Source organism: Urocitellus parryii, chromosome 1, assembly GCF_045843805.1.
Source record: "Urocitellus parryii isolate mUroPar1 chromosome 1, mUroPar1.hap1, whole genome shotgun sequence".
Taxonomy (NCBI): Eukaryota; Metazoa; Chordata; class Mammalia; order Rodentia; family Sciuridae; genus Urocitellus; species Urocitellus parryii.
Genome location: NC_135531.1, coordinates 112390366 through 112403230, shown reverse-complemented (window position 1 = coordinate 112403230; position 12865 = coordinate 112390366). Strand labels below are relative to the sequence as shown.

The 12865-nt window shown below is 46.9% G+C and overlaps 1 protein-coding gene across 1 annotated transcript in view; it reads left to right on the top strand.

The window, feature by feature from the left end:
* Positions 1-767: 767 nt before the first annotated feature.
* Prdm6 (PR/SET domain 6) overlaps positions 768-12865 on the top strand; it is a 97545-nt gene continuing 85447 nt past the window's right edge. Inside the window, exons 1-2 of the mRNA XM_026396205.2 lie at positions 768-1374; positions 10077-10384. Coding sequence (XP_026251990.1) covers positions 768-1374; positions 10077-10384 — 915 coding nt within the window. The remainder of the gene's footprint in view (positions 1375-10076; positions 10385-12865) is intronic.

Here is a 12865-nt window from a genome sequence, read left to right as displayed (position 1 = left end):
AGGAGCCGGGACGCGACAGCGGCCAAGCTCAGCAGCCCACAGCGGCTACGTCCGGCTCGGGTACGCTTGCCCTCCGGCGCCCTCAGCGGGCCTACAAGTTCTTCGTTCAAATCCCTGGAGGGTTCCTGGCGGCGGGATCTCTAAGGCTCTCCACCCACACTGCCTGCGGGCATGTAGCGCACCCGGGACGCACACCCTCCGGCTCGCTAGCCGAGACCCCGCAAACGCGCACACACCCACCGCGGCTCCGAGTGGCTCTGAGTTTCCAGGTAAAGTGAGGCTCCCCTGGGGCTAGGAGTCTGGGGCCCCAAGGGTAGGGAGGTTGGAGGTCTCAGATTGGGGGCGGGGGGCGAGACTGTCCCGCCTCCCGGCGCCTGAGGCCAACGCGGCTCGGGCTCTGCGCCACTTCGGCTCGGGTCGGCTCCAGGGCGCTGGCTGAGGGCGGGGGCTGCGTCTTGCAGCCGAGTTCCGCGGGGAAAGCGCCTTCTCACCGGGTCCCAGCCTTGCACGGTGCAAGCTGAGATCGCAGGCTGGAGGCAGTGTAGGGTGCGTGCAGCTACACGCGTGGCATGGCTTGGGAGTAAACTTTGAGCCCCGAGTTAGGAAAGAGGGAGCCGCCAAACCGACTGCTGCTGGCGGAGCCAGGGTCTCTGGCGCTTGTTCCAGGGTCGCGGCGGCCCTCCTCCCAGACCCTCTTGCCCAGGACCGGGGTCTGGCTCACGTGCGCCCTCCTCTCTGCCCTCTGCCCCCAGCTCCAGGCGTCGGACATGCTGAAGCCGGGAGACCCCGGCGGCTCGGCCTTCCTCAAAGTGGACCCAGCCTACCTGCAGCACTGGCAGCAACTCTTCCCTCACGGAGGCGGCGGCGGCCCGCTCAAAGGCAGCGGGGCCGCTGGTCCTCTGGGCGCGCCTCAACCCCTGCAGCCGCCGCCGCCGCCGCCGCCGCCACCCCCGCAGGAGCGCTCCGAGCCTCCGCCGGACAGCCTGCGTCCGCGGCCGGCTTCGCTTTCCTCGGCTTCGTCCACCCCGGCTTCCTCCTCCACCTCAGCCTCTTCTGCCTCCTCCTGCGCTGCTGCCGCGGCAGCCGCCGCCGCCGCCGCCGCGCTGGCGGGTCTCTCGGCTCTGCCGGTGGCGCAGCTGCCGGTGTTCGCGCCTCTAGCCGCCGCCACCGTGGCCACGGAGCCGCTGCCCCCAAAAGACTTGTGCCTCGGAGCTATCTCGGGCTCAGGGCTCTCCAAGTGCGGTGGCGGCAGCGGGGATAGCCGGGGCGTCCCGCGCTTCCGCTGCAGCGCCGAAGAGCTGGACTATTACCTGTATGGCCAGCAGCGCATGGAGATCATCCCACTCAACCAGCACACCAGCGACCCCAACAACCGTACGTAGTCGCAGCCTTCGCGCTTTCTCTTGTGGCGCCAGTTGGAGAGGCGGGTCCGAATAGGGTGAAACCGGGTATGGGGTGCTGGTCCAAGATACGGTCGGGCGCCTCCCAGATCACTGTAGCAAAAGTTTTCTGGCGTTGTAGAAGGAAGAAAATCAAATGGGATGATCGGGTGGCACCTTGGTGTTATTTCTTTCCCCTTAATTCATCCCTCGCTTCACAGCCCCAAGTTATTAGGACCAGAGTTGCCCCCAACTAGGACATACAGACCCCCGCCCTCCTGTCGGACTGTGCTCTAGGTCGGGCTGGTACTGGCATCGCACTACGGGGAGTGCCCGGGATTGGTCCAACCTAGCCTTAACCTGGACGAGGGAGGGACTCTCAGCTTTTCTGAGGAACGTGGAAGTCGGCGTTTTTATCTTTACACCTCATCTCTGGAGTTAACAGCATAAGCTCATTTTCGGGCCTCGGGTTGTCGGGAATCCTTCAGGAGCTGTTGGCTGGCGTGGCCTCACTGGAGTAGAGGTTCTGGATGACAATGGGTCTCTCCTTACAGACAGGCATTATTCATAGGTCTACTGTTTATCTAGAAAAGGAGGAAAAGAATAATGTCCGATAATTTCCGACTTCGGGAAAGGGTCGTTCCCTGAGAATCCCGCATTCTCTGAGCACCCTTGATCCTGAAACGTTGGCTCATTTACTTATTTATTAAAGTTAAGAGTGACAGTAATTTAACAAAAGAAGGTTACTGTCTTTACAGAAAATTGTAAATGCCTATCTAAACGCCAACACTCTTCTTGCTCGGTTTCTATATTCACGCTTTCAAATGCTTATGGCAAGTACAGTTCCATTTTGAGGTTTTGAAGCAAAACTCTTAATGAAAATCATGAATATGTAATTGCTTTATATCCATTTCTTATTAGTAATTTCAGAAGTTATGGTGTATGTATGCCTAAAGCTTTGGGATTAGTGTTATTCTTCCAGAGACCTTTGGAGATAACATTAAAGCAGACTAAGAAAATCACACTGAAAGCAAGACAGGTTTTGAAGGATCAGCATGCATTTCAGCTATTTTCTTCATCTGGCTTCTGTATGAGGAAAGTTGATCCTAAGTATTTACATTTATTCTATTTTGAAGGAGTTTCTTCTTGAAGAATATCTATAACTTCACAAACTTCTTAATTTGTTATAAAGGCAAAATAACTTGAGTTACAGCAATTTAAAGGAATCACTAAGTAGTTGGTTGGATTGGAAAACATTGGATGTTAGCATAGTGATTTAGGTGTATTAATCTTTTCATAATGGTTGGAGGTAATTGCTGTGATAACCAGAGATAATAATTACTACCACCACCACCCCACCATTAACAATAAAAGCAGTTGTATTTACTTTTTTCCTTTCTACAATCTGAGGGTAAAGTACTGGTTTAAAATAGGAGTTTTAATCCTAATTTTGTATGCAGTTAAGAAAACTCATGTTTCAAAATTTCAGTTAACATTTTATAAAATTATATTCTTGTAATGGATTTTAAAAAATATTTATTTCTTAATGAATTTCTTACTTGGGTTGTTTTCAAAGCAATTCTTTTAAAATGTGGGGAAAATAATAAATGCTCCAGAAAAGGCATTTCTTACTGCTCTGTGGATTATAGCCATTGTAGGTTGGGCATGTCTCATGAAGCTTGCAGAGTTTTCTGAATTTAACAGTGCTGGAAAAGACAACAGCAACACACCCCAAAGCCCTGACTGTGTGTCAGACTCCCTAAATTGTTTACAATGCAGTCTTGAGATTTATTATATTTTCACTAGAGGAAATGTAGACTAGTCAGAGAAAGAATTAGGATAGATTACTAATTAATATATGGATATTGAACCAGTTTATTGCCTAGGTATCTTTTTTCTGATTGGAGGAAATGAGTTATGATTTTATTTAAATTATTCCTGTTGTGTTCATCTTTTGGCATCTCCTTTTGAGTCAGTTGGACTGTTTCAATATTCAGAGTGCAGGGCAAGGGGTGGGGGAAGAAGTTAGAATGTCCTCTTAAAGTTATACCCAAAGTTGGTCACTAATTAAAGGGACATTGAGAAAGAAAATAAAAAGCTAAGGTAGCTCTGGGTAATGCTGGAAGACCAGGCTTCCGGTTCTAGGAACTTCTCAAGAGAAACAAGCTTAGGCACTCATGAAAATATGGGATGTATTTTACAAAGATAAAAAGTGATTGAACTTAACCTAAGTAGGGGCTTAAAACAAATTACAAATGCAAAAACTGAGACACTTTCCCCTCTTGGTTTAGGTCATTTGAAAGACTGAAAATAAAAGCTTCTCATTCCCCTGTTGTGTGTGGGTGGGGTGTGGTGAGAGGCAGGGTGGAGGCAGAAGAGAAGCACCTATTAATTTATCATGTGTAGGTTTTCTAGTGTTCCTTTTAGTTTCTTGCCATTTCCCTCTAACAGAAATCTGTGAAGTGGCCACTCAACCTTGCTTCATTTTGTCACTTTGTATTTTAAAGAGTATCCAGTACATTTTCTCTTTTTCTTACTAGGCAAAGAAAGGGGCTTCCTTATTTCTCCCTTCCCTTTAGAAGAGTAACTTTTGCCTGGCATCAGCAATATATAATATTCTCTGTAAAAAAAGAACCCAGTAACACTTGTTTCACCCTGAAACTTTAGTGTCCATCTATGGCAAATGCCATAGTGAAGGAGCTTGTAGATCTTTCACACAAAAAGATTTCAAAACGGCTCAAACTGCAAGTTAGCCCAAGCGATCTCCTCCGGTATATTTCTGTTATCTAACTCCGTGCATCAGTTTACTGTGATTGAACACACTTTCCACTGAAGCTCTGAATGCTCAGCAGCTACTGCTGCTTCTCCTAAAAGTCAAGTGCTGCGTCCAGTACGCAGGGGAAGGGGTGGGGTCGAGGCTCTGGGGCTTTTCTTCCACGTCTTGTATTACTGCCCCCATTAGCTTCTGAGTTGCTTGAAGCTGTTTCCGTCAGGCTTCCAGCACAGCGGTCGCTTCTTGGGCTCTGGGAATTGGTATGTTGTGTGTGACCTTGTCGCTACTCTTGGAAGGGAGCGAGACGCCGTCACTGGGCTTGCCTGGCGTTTGTACGGAGGACCTTAGGTCGTCTTTCCGCACAGCCCAATTAGTTTTTTAATACGCTTTGGTAAGAATTTCCTTCCTAGTATCAGACAGGGAGGCGGGAAATAAGACATCTTTTGGACGTCTAGACGTAGAGTTGAGCCACCCTTAATCTTTCCTAGTTGGGGGGTCTCTATCCACTCAGATTTGCTGGAACCCTCCTGCGCAAGGAATAGAATGAATCAACAGAGCCGGTGTGTGCACCAGTGTAGGAACAGGATTGGAGGCCCCACTGTTGGCAGCGTCACACTTGCCAAAAGTTTGGGGAGAAGGGCTGGGGAGAGAAGGAAATCTGGGGCTAGGACTGGCTTGTCTGGTTGCTAGAGCCCCTGCTATAGGATCTGGGAAAGAAATAAGGAAGGGAGAGTGTTTTCTGACCTTGCACTAGTCCGGGTTAGAAAACGCAGAGTCTTCTTTGGGGAGCTTCGAACCCAGTGGTCAGTGGTCCACCAGTAGGCTCTGCGTGCCACCTAGGCACATCCTCTGTGCTCCTCCTGCCGCGACTCCACAATCAGCGATTTAGATTTCAGACTTGGTCCCCGTGGGAGGGAGGCTCACAGTCGGTGTGTGGGCTTTTATGTTGTTCTATTTTTCTTTTTCTCTTTTCTCTCTTTTTGTGTGCTGGCCCAGCCCCATTCCGTAACACACATGATTTAGCTATTTTACATCATTCGTTATCTAGCGCCCTGAAACTGAACATAGAGTCATATATTAGATTGAGGTTAGAAGAGGTGGCGACTGTTTATTTAAGGTGATAAAATGGTCCATCAGCAGTAATCTCCATCGATATGTGCCACCAGGAGATGAAGGATGAGGGGACAAGCCACAATTAATTGCCCTATAGTTTTGTAGGAGAGAGTGAGCCAGCCCAGACCCGCTTCGATCTCCTCTCCCGACTCCTATTCATCATCTCCGCATTGTATATGGCGGCCTCACAGGAGCAGGGGCCGGCGAGGTTTATCTCCGCGCAATATTCTCTCACCCTCACACACAGGCGCTCCCATTTAATTTATTAATACAGTCATCGGAAGACAAATAAAATCCACATTTTTCCCTTCCCCCTTTCTTCCCTCCCCTTTTTGTTTCTCCCACTTGGTCCCAGGGCCAAGGCGGCAGCCAGGCGGGGCAGAGAAAGCCCAGCGCATCTGCAATTCGCGGGGGCGGGGAGCTTTAAACTCCAGTAGAGAGGGAGTCCCGGGGAGGATGCTAGGAGAGCCGCCCAGCTGGGACACAACCACAACCGACTCCTCTTTCTGTGGCCTCTCCTTTCCTAACCCTCCTGGGCCTCAGGATCTGCTTCTAGAACTGCTCCAGGGACTTTCAGAGACCCTTGCTCGCTGGAGAAGTGAGCCCACTGTGTGTCAGGGTGCAGCGGGGCCTTCGGAGTGTGGGTGGCAGCGGCCACGCCTGGTGACCCACCTCGTGCAGAAGCGGGACGAGGCCTTCACAACGCAGATTTCGGTGCGAGGCCTGGGCTCCCCATCGCGCCCATCATTTGCACTGCCCCCATTCCATCCCGCCCGTAGTGTGGGAAGGCAGGAAGAACAGTGTGGTCTGACGCGTGGGGAGCGCGAACCCTGGTCCTAAGGTTCCCAGCTGCCGAGATCAGTCTGCCTTTGGCTGCCAGTTCAGTTAGTCATCCCCACCACTACCTAGGGTGCACGCGTCTCTGCCAGCAGGCGGCACTCCCGGGGTCGCGTCGTCGGGCACAGATCGATGGGCGTTGGCCTCTAGGGCTCAGCTTGACCGGCTGAGGGCTGCAACCTCAGCGGTCAGGGAGGATTTACAGCCCAAGCCTGTACCGCCGCCCAGGCGGGAAAGCAAGCTTTTCATCTCTACTCTTCGGTTCAGCTAACAGAGCGCAGTAAAGTCGGGCAGAAGCATTGGAGAGGCTTTGAGGAAAGGCTTGGCGTGGCGGGCACTCGCTGGCTCTGACTATGCCCAATATGTACCTTTGGGCCTTTCCATACACCAAAAGCCCTGGAGCGTTTTATGTTTCACTTTTCCTAGAATGAGAAATGAAATTCCAGGAAAGAAAACCATGGCTTGCTTTGCCCCCATTTACCTTAATATAGATTCATTTAAAATGATAATGATAAAAAGTAAATACACTTGTAAAAAAAATTCACACAATAAGAATATAAAAGGAAGAGTGAAAGTCTGCTCTCCACTTCACTTGGACAGGCCTTCTGAAGTCAGTAGGTGAACAAGTCTGCAACCTAAAGATGGCCTCTTGCCTGAATCAGGGACCCATAGACAGCTCAAGATAGAAAGGGGACTATGATAATTTATACTCCCTAATGTTAAAATCAGGTTTCAAAGACTCTCTCTTGGAGAATATGAAAATCTCATACATATTGAAATTTTTATGAATAATAATTATGAACTTGTATAAAAACTCCATCTCTGATTTTGAAAGTGGGAATATTTATATATCTTCTCCTTATGAATGCAACTGGACTTGTCTTATGTATTGCTTGGACTGAAATGCTGTGTGTAATGTAAATGTGTATGTGTGCATATATATAATGGTGACATATAATATATTGTGTTGTATATATATTTATAAGTAGTTTGGGGATCTAACCTTCTCTGTCAAATCTTTTCATGTAGGTGTTTATGGCTGGCTGGCTAGAAAACACCTTACTAAAATATTTGTCAACTTGTGACATATTTGTCAACCCTGAGAAGTAAGTTACCGAGTTTAACTTTGTCAAACTACTCTGGGATTCTAAGAAATAAGAAGTAAAATGTTTTTAGATAGAGAGATCTTTTGTCTTAAAAACATTAGCATATAACATAAAGTTGGCAATCCAACTTTTCAGGCAGAATATTTTGATAAAACTCAAAGTAGTTTACAAATTAAACTCATGTTGAGTGGGTTAGTTAAAGTGGATTGGACCTCTCTACTTTACAGTGGACTTAATGTACAAGTGGTCTTTTAGGTATTGGGGGAGCCTAGGTTTTTTCAGTACTCTTCAAAATACTACTATTAAGTTTTTTTTTTTTTCATGAGACTTGAAGAGAGGGCTTTAGAGGACTTCTTGGAGAAAGAACTTAACTTTAGTTTTATTGACATTCATTACAAATATTCTTAGAAGTGTGCTTCTTGTCTGTGGTGGATAGTGGCTGGAGTTTATTGCTCCTTATTTTATTACTGATTTAATTGATGCGATTTTGTTTGTGGAGATATTGGAAGTTGATAGAATCTCTGGTAAAGGCCATTAGGGGTATGAATAGTAAATGTTTTTGCTTCTCACCCTTTGCTTCATTGAGTCAACCAGGAAGAAAAAATCCGTTAAGCAACTCTCTGAGGGTGATTTATATTTATTGTCATGGGCACATTGCCTTTGCTTATTGTCTCTTGTTTTTTAACTATTTTTGCTAGGTGCTGAAAGGCCATCTCCAAAGTTAGACACTAACATTCATAATTATGGACATTAGCTATTTACTTTCCTATCCATTATCTTATTTCAGTTTCCCCATATCTAAGAGTGTGGGAAATCGAGATATCTCTGTAACTTAATTATGCCAAAGCAGTTTTGTGGCCTCTCCCCAATAGTTAGTAAAGTGAACTATTTCAGTTCTATTGGTTGATTCACAATTGGTCAACTTGCAATTCTGGTGATGCATTATTTGACTCATCTGCAAAATAAGAATCATGGTACTTAGATACTATATTGGCAGTATGGCTCAAGATATATGCATGGAACATAGTAGGCACTCAGTAAAGGTATTGTCTTTCTTTTTTCCATTCCCACATTGTTAAGTTTTTATTTTGACTATCAAAAGCTTGAGAGGGTGTGTGAAATATGTGTGTTTTGGAGGAGCTGACTTATGGATAAGTGTTTGCCTACTTCTGTCTAGGCCCTTGGTTCAAAAGTGTAGCTTTAACAGTTTAACATTAGGTTGTCACTTACAAAGGGAAACCTTTGTGTTAAGGGAGGCTCAGACACTTCACCACCTGCAAAAACAGGTGGTTGCTTCTCACCTGAGAGGCATGGTGATCCCTCCAAGAAGTCCAATTCAGAATGTTCCCTCATTCCTTGGGCTATCTGGGGAAGGAGTAGAGGGGAACCACCAGCTGGTTGGCATCCCTTCCGCTGAGAAAGGATGCTCACATAGTCAATCCTGGCCTGCTGTGAAGTAAATGGTTAGTGGTGGGTTTGCTCATCATAATGGATTGTGATTCCCTGTTCCTGAAAAGTTCCTCACCAATACAAGTTCTTTGAGTGTTTCTGCACAGTGACACACACCAGAGTGATCCATCAGGCCTACCTGTGACAAAGGGCCAGTGCAGGTGCCTCAGGCCCTGAGAGCCGCTGTCCCAGCACCGGCACATCTGATAGTGACTGCATCTCACCATCTTCACCAGTCCAGACTGCGTTGCTTGAGGCTCCCCAGGGAGGGTGGGCCTGGGAGACCAGGTCGCGCCGGCGGGCGCCGAGGCTGCCTCCTCTGGGCAGGCCTGCCGCGCCGGGGCGCAGACACCGCGGCTCCGTCAGGCCCATTAATAACCCGGAGGGCACTGCGATCCGACAGCACGGTCGCTTTTCCTGCTTCCCCCCCCTGGCTGCCTGGCCCCTTTGAGGGACACTGGGTGCTCATGACTAGCCCACTGTAGGGTGGAGGTCCTCTTGCGCTCAGGTTGCTCTGGAGAAAGTCGGAGCAGGACAGCTTCAGCAATAGTTTCAGTTTACTGCAAAAGATAATCGCATTTTGCCTTAGATCAGCCGAAGAGGTCAGGAGTTGGGCCTTCTCCATTGAACCATTACCCTGATCATTAAATTTGCTCTTAGTTTCGGCTTCTGAGAAGAGTTTTTGCGCAATTACAGACACACCTAACCTCCCAGAACCATTTCCCAGTCTTCACTCGCCCTTTCCTGGCTGAAATCCCTGAAGTGGGGGATAGCAGGGAAGTCAGAGGCTAGTGTCCAATTTCCCCGCAGCCTCCAGGGGCTGGGACCTGAGCTTCAACCTTGCCCCAGGCGGGCTCTGCCTGTGCAGGTTTTTGAGAAGTCGCGATGTCTGTTGCCCACCTGTCTTGGTGATTTCAAAACGTCTCTTCTCAAATTGTAAAAAGAGAAAAACCAAATCTCATCAGAAGACCAATGTAGAATCTCTGACATATCAGGTTGGACAAAAGACGGACTTTGGGTGGCGGGTATGGGGTATGATGGTAAACACTTCCTGAAACGCCTGATAGAAGTCTTTGGACCTGGCTTCTCTGGTGATAGAGAGAAGGAAAGAGGCAGAGAAAGAGGGAGAAAGAGAGGTGGAAACCCGGAGGAGAGGCCTTGGGCATTCGGTTCTGTGCAGAGCGCGAAGATGTTATCAGCATCCAGCTCCAAAGGTGTTTTGAGCCCAGGGTCCCAGCCAGGCAGATTTGGGTGCTAAGGCCCTTCTCTCCTACTCCTGGTGGCCTCGGCGCCCCCGTGGCGTCACCCGCCCCACAGGTGGCCGATCCTGGCGGGCTTAGATGCTACCATCAAATGATAAGCTGCCTCTGATACCAGGTTAACCCTCTTCCTTCCTTTCCTCTCGCGTGTCTCCTGCAGGTTGCGATATGTGCGCGGACAACCGCAACGGCGAGTGCCCCATGCACGGCCCGCTGCACTCGCTGCGCCGGCTCGTGGGCACCAGCAGCGCCGCGGCCGCCGCACCTCCACCGGAGCTGCCTGAGTGGCTTCGGGACCTGCCAAGGGAGGTGTGCTTGTGCACCAGTACTGTGCCGGGCCTGGCGTATGGCATCTGCGCGGCACAAAGGATACAACAGGGTACCTGGATTGGGCCATTCCAGGGCGTGCTCCTGCCCCCGGAGAAGGTGCAGGCGGGCGCAGTGAGGAACACGCAGCATCTCTGGGAGGTAAGTGGAGTGGCGTCCCACTTCTGAGCACCTCACCACTGATCCTTAACCTGGGCCAGCACAGAGCCTGGTCCTTAGCAGGTGGCAACCTCAGAAGAGCCTCCCTTAAGCTCCAAGAGGATGTTGGAGAACAGATTTCCCTGATCTGTAGAAAATGCCTGAAGCACCTTGGGTGAGGAGGTTAGCCCAGTAGCATCTGGCAAAATGTCAAATTAGCCCTCAGGGCCTACTGGTTTCTAAAGACAGAGCCACCTTAACCTGCTTCTGTTCCAGCTGGGATGTATTTGACCACTGGTCTGTCTGCATCTTGAGAAAAAGAAAACAGGCTAAGGAGATGGAGCAGAGACATTGGGCTTTGGGTTGACTTTTATGTCCCATTTAAGCTCTTCCATTGTTTCTGGGCCTAGGGCAGAAAGAAACAAAAGCACAGAGAGGAGATGAGATGAGGTGGGGTGGGGGGAGTCAGGTTTATTTTCTCTTTGTATTTGCTGAATGAGAGAGATCCAAACATGTTTCACAACGTCCAAAGTGCCCAAGCACTTTGTAAATTATATTGTAAATTTAAAGATTACAATTTTTTCTTCTTTCTGAGAAAGTGAAGTTATGCAATTTTCAACAAAATGGAAAATCAAAATATGGGGAAACTCTGAGCATTTTTTTTGTAACCCAATATCTGATGCTATTATTTAAAAATAACTTATCTGAAAAATGTTAAACTAAGATTTCTTCCAGGGTTTCCTGGTTGATTATTGAGGTCCACTCTTGTAGAGGTAGACAATTATCATTAGGAAATCCCCAACTGATTTTAGCCACTTTCACTCATGTAAAGTTATTTATGAAATAAAAGATGCTATGAATCATAACCTTAACTAATATGTAAATCCAACTGTAGCCAGGTGAAATAATGAAGTAGAAACAGTCAGAAAGAAAGCTTCTTAATTACTAAGTGGCAAATTGACATGGGCCTCAGAGTTCCAATAACGGGATATTTCTGCAACACTTAGCTCAGTGGCTTGTCAACATGATCACTTTTACTGTGAGATGCCTCACAGTCACTAAATAAAACTCATGGGACTCAATAATCCACTCAAACGTTTGTTGAGCCCCCATTCAGGCGGGTAATGTATCAGGTCCTAGAGATACAGTATCCTGGAGATAGTGTTACGAAAAACAAACTTGGTGTCCAGAAACCCCACATGACTATTGGGATTGGGGTGTTGAGGCCTGTATTTACAGAGCTCCCTTTGATGGAGGAGGAGCTGAATGTGTGAGCCCAATGTGAGGACATGCTACCTTCCTCACAGTAGTCCCCCAGAGTCTTGCACCCAGCTCCCCCAAGTTCCACTTTACTCCTAAACTGTGTTTGGTAAACAGTTATACCCTTTCCATCTTTCAGAAAAGGATTCCTGAGCAAGGGGTAAAAAAATGGGCATATGGGGCTTTTCTTAAAAATAAAAAGAGCAGATGGGGCTTTTCTTAAAAGTAAAAAAAGAAACATTTGATTTCTAAAGCAGGGCAGGAGAAAATGGTTTGGTGCGTAGGTCCATGTAGGTAGTTTAGAAGTTAGAACTTGGACATAGGAAAAGTGACAACTGGGACATAATCAAAGCATCTGGTTTTGAATCATTTCCTAGTTTTTGTTGTTTGTTTGTTTCTGACTACTTAGTTGTAACTTCTAGTGTGGTTTAAAGTTTAAAACCATTTTCAAGCACTTTTCAGATTCCAGTGGTGTTATTAGGAACAGTAATATCATGTAATTAGGGGTCTGCCAGTTCTTTTCTGGGGAGATCATAAAGTAGTTGTTCTGTGCTACAGATTTGTTCTATCTGAAAATGTTAAACTGATAACTAGCATATTGCCCTCTGATGCCCATTTTTTAGAGAACAGAAGACAAAATCATAAATGTGAATAAAAAATACCATAGTAAAAAAAATTTTTTTGAGAAGGCTTTAAATGATTAGAATATTGGCAGAGGGCTACTACACATATAGAATAGGATAGTTTATATTAACACAGTGGGACCTTTCTTTGATACCTTTACTTGTACTTAATGAAATTAAACTTCTATTATAGTAAAGAGACTGGGGCATGTAGTCTGCTTTCTTCTTTTTCTTGAGGCTTCTGTAGATATAAAATGAGTCTTACCTGTTGTTTGGGGTGAGTCAGGAGGACATGTAGAGTTAGTTCTGTGATATAAGAAGGACTTACTTGGTGTAAGCCTAAATGATATAAAACTCCATACTCCTAAATTCAAGACATATTGATAGATTTGTTTTAGTCATTTGTACAATAGTTATAATAATACACATTTGGGGGATTGAAGGAATACTAAGACTTCAGCTATGTACAGTGTCTCCTGGGACTTCATAAAAAAACACAGCTAACCAGGGCCAGGTCATGTAGTGCCAATGTCTATTTGTAAAATACAACTCTTTTAAAAATAAATTTCAGATTTTTATTAGCATAATTACTTTTTAAGGT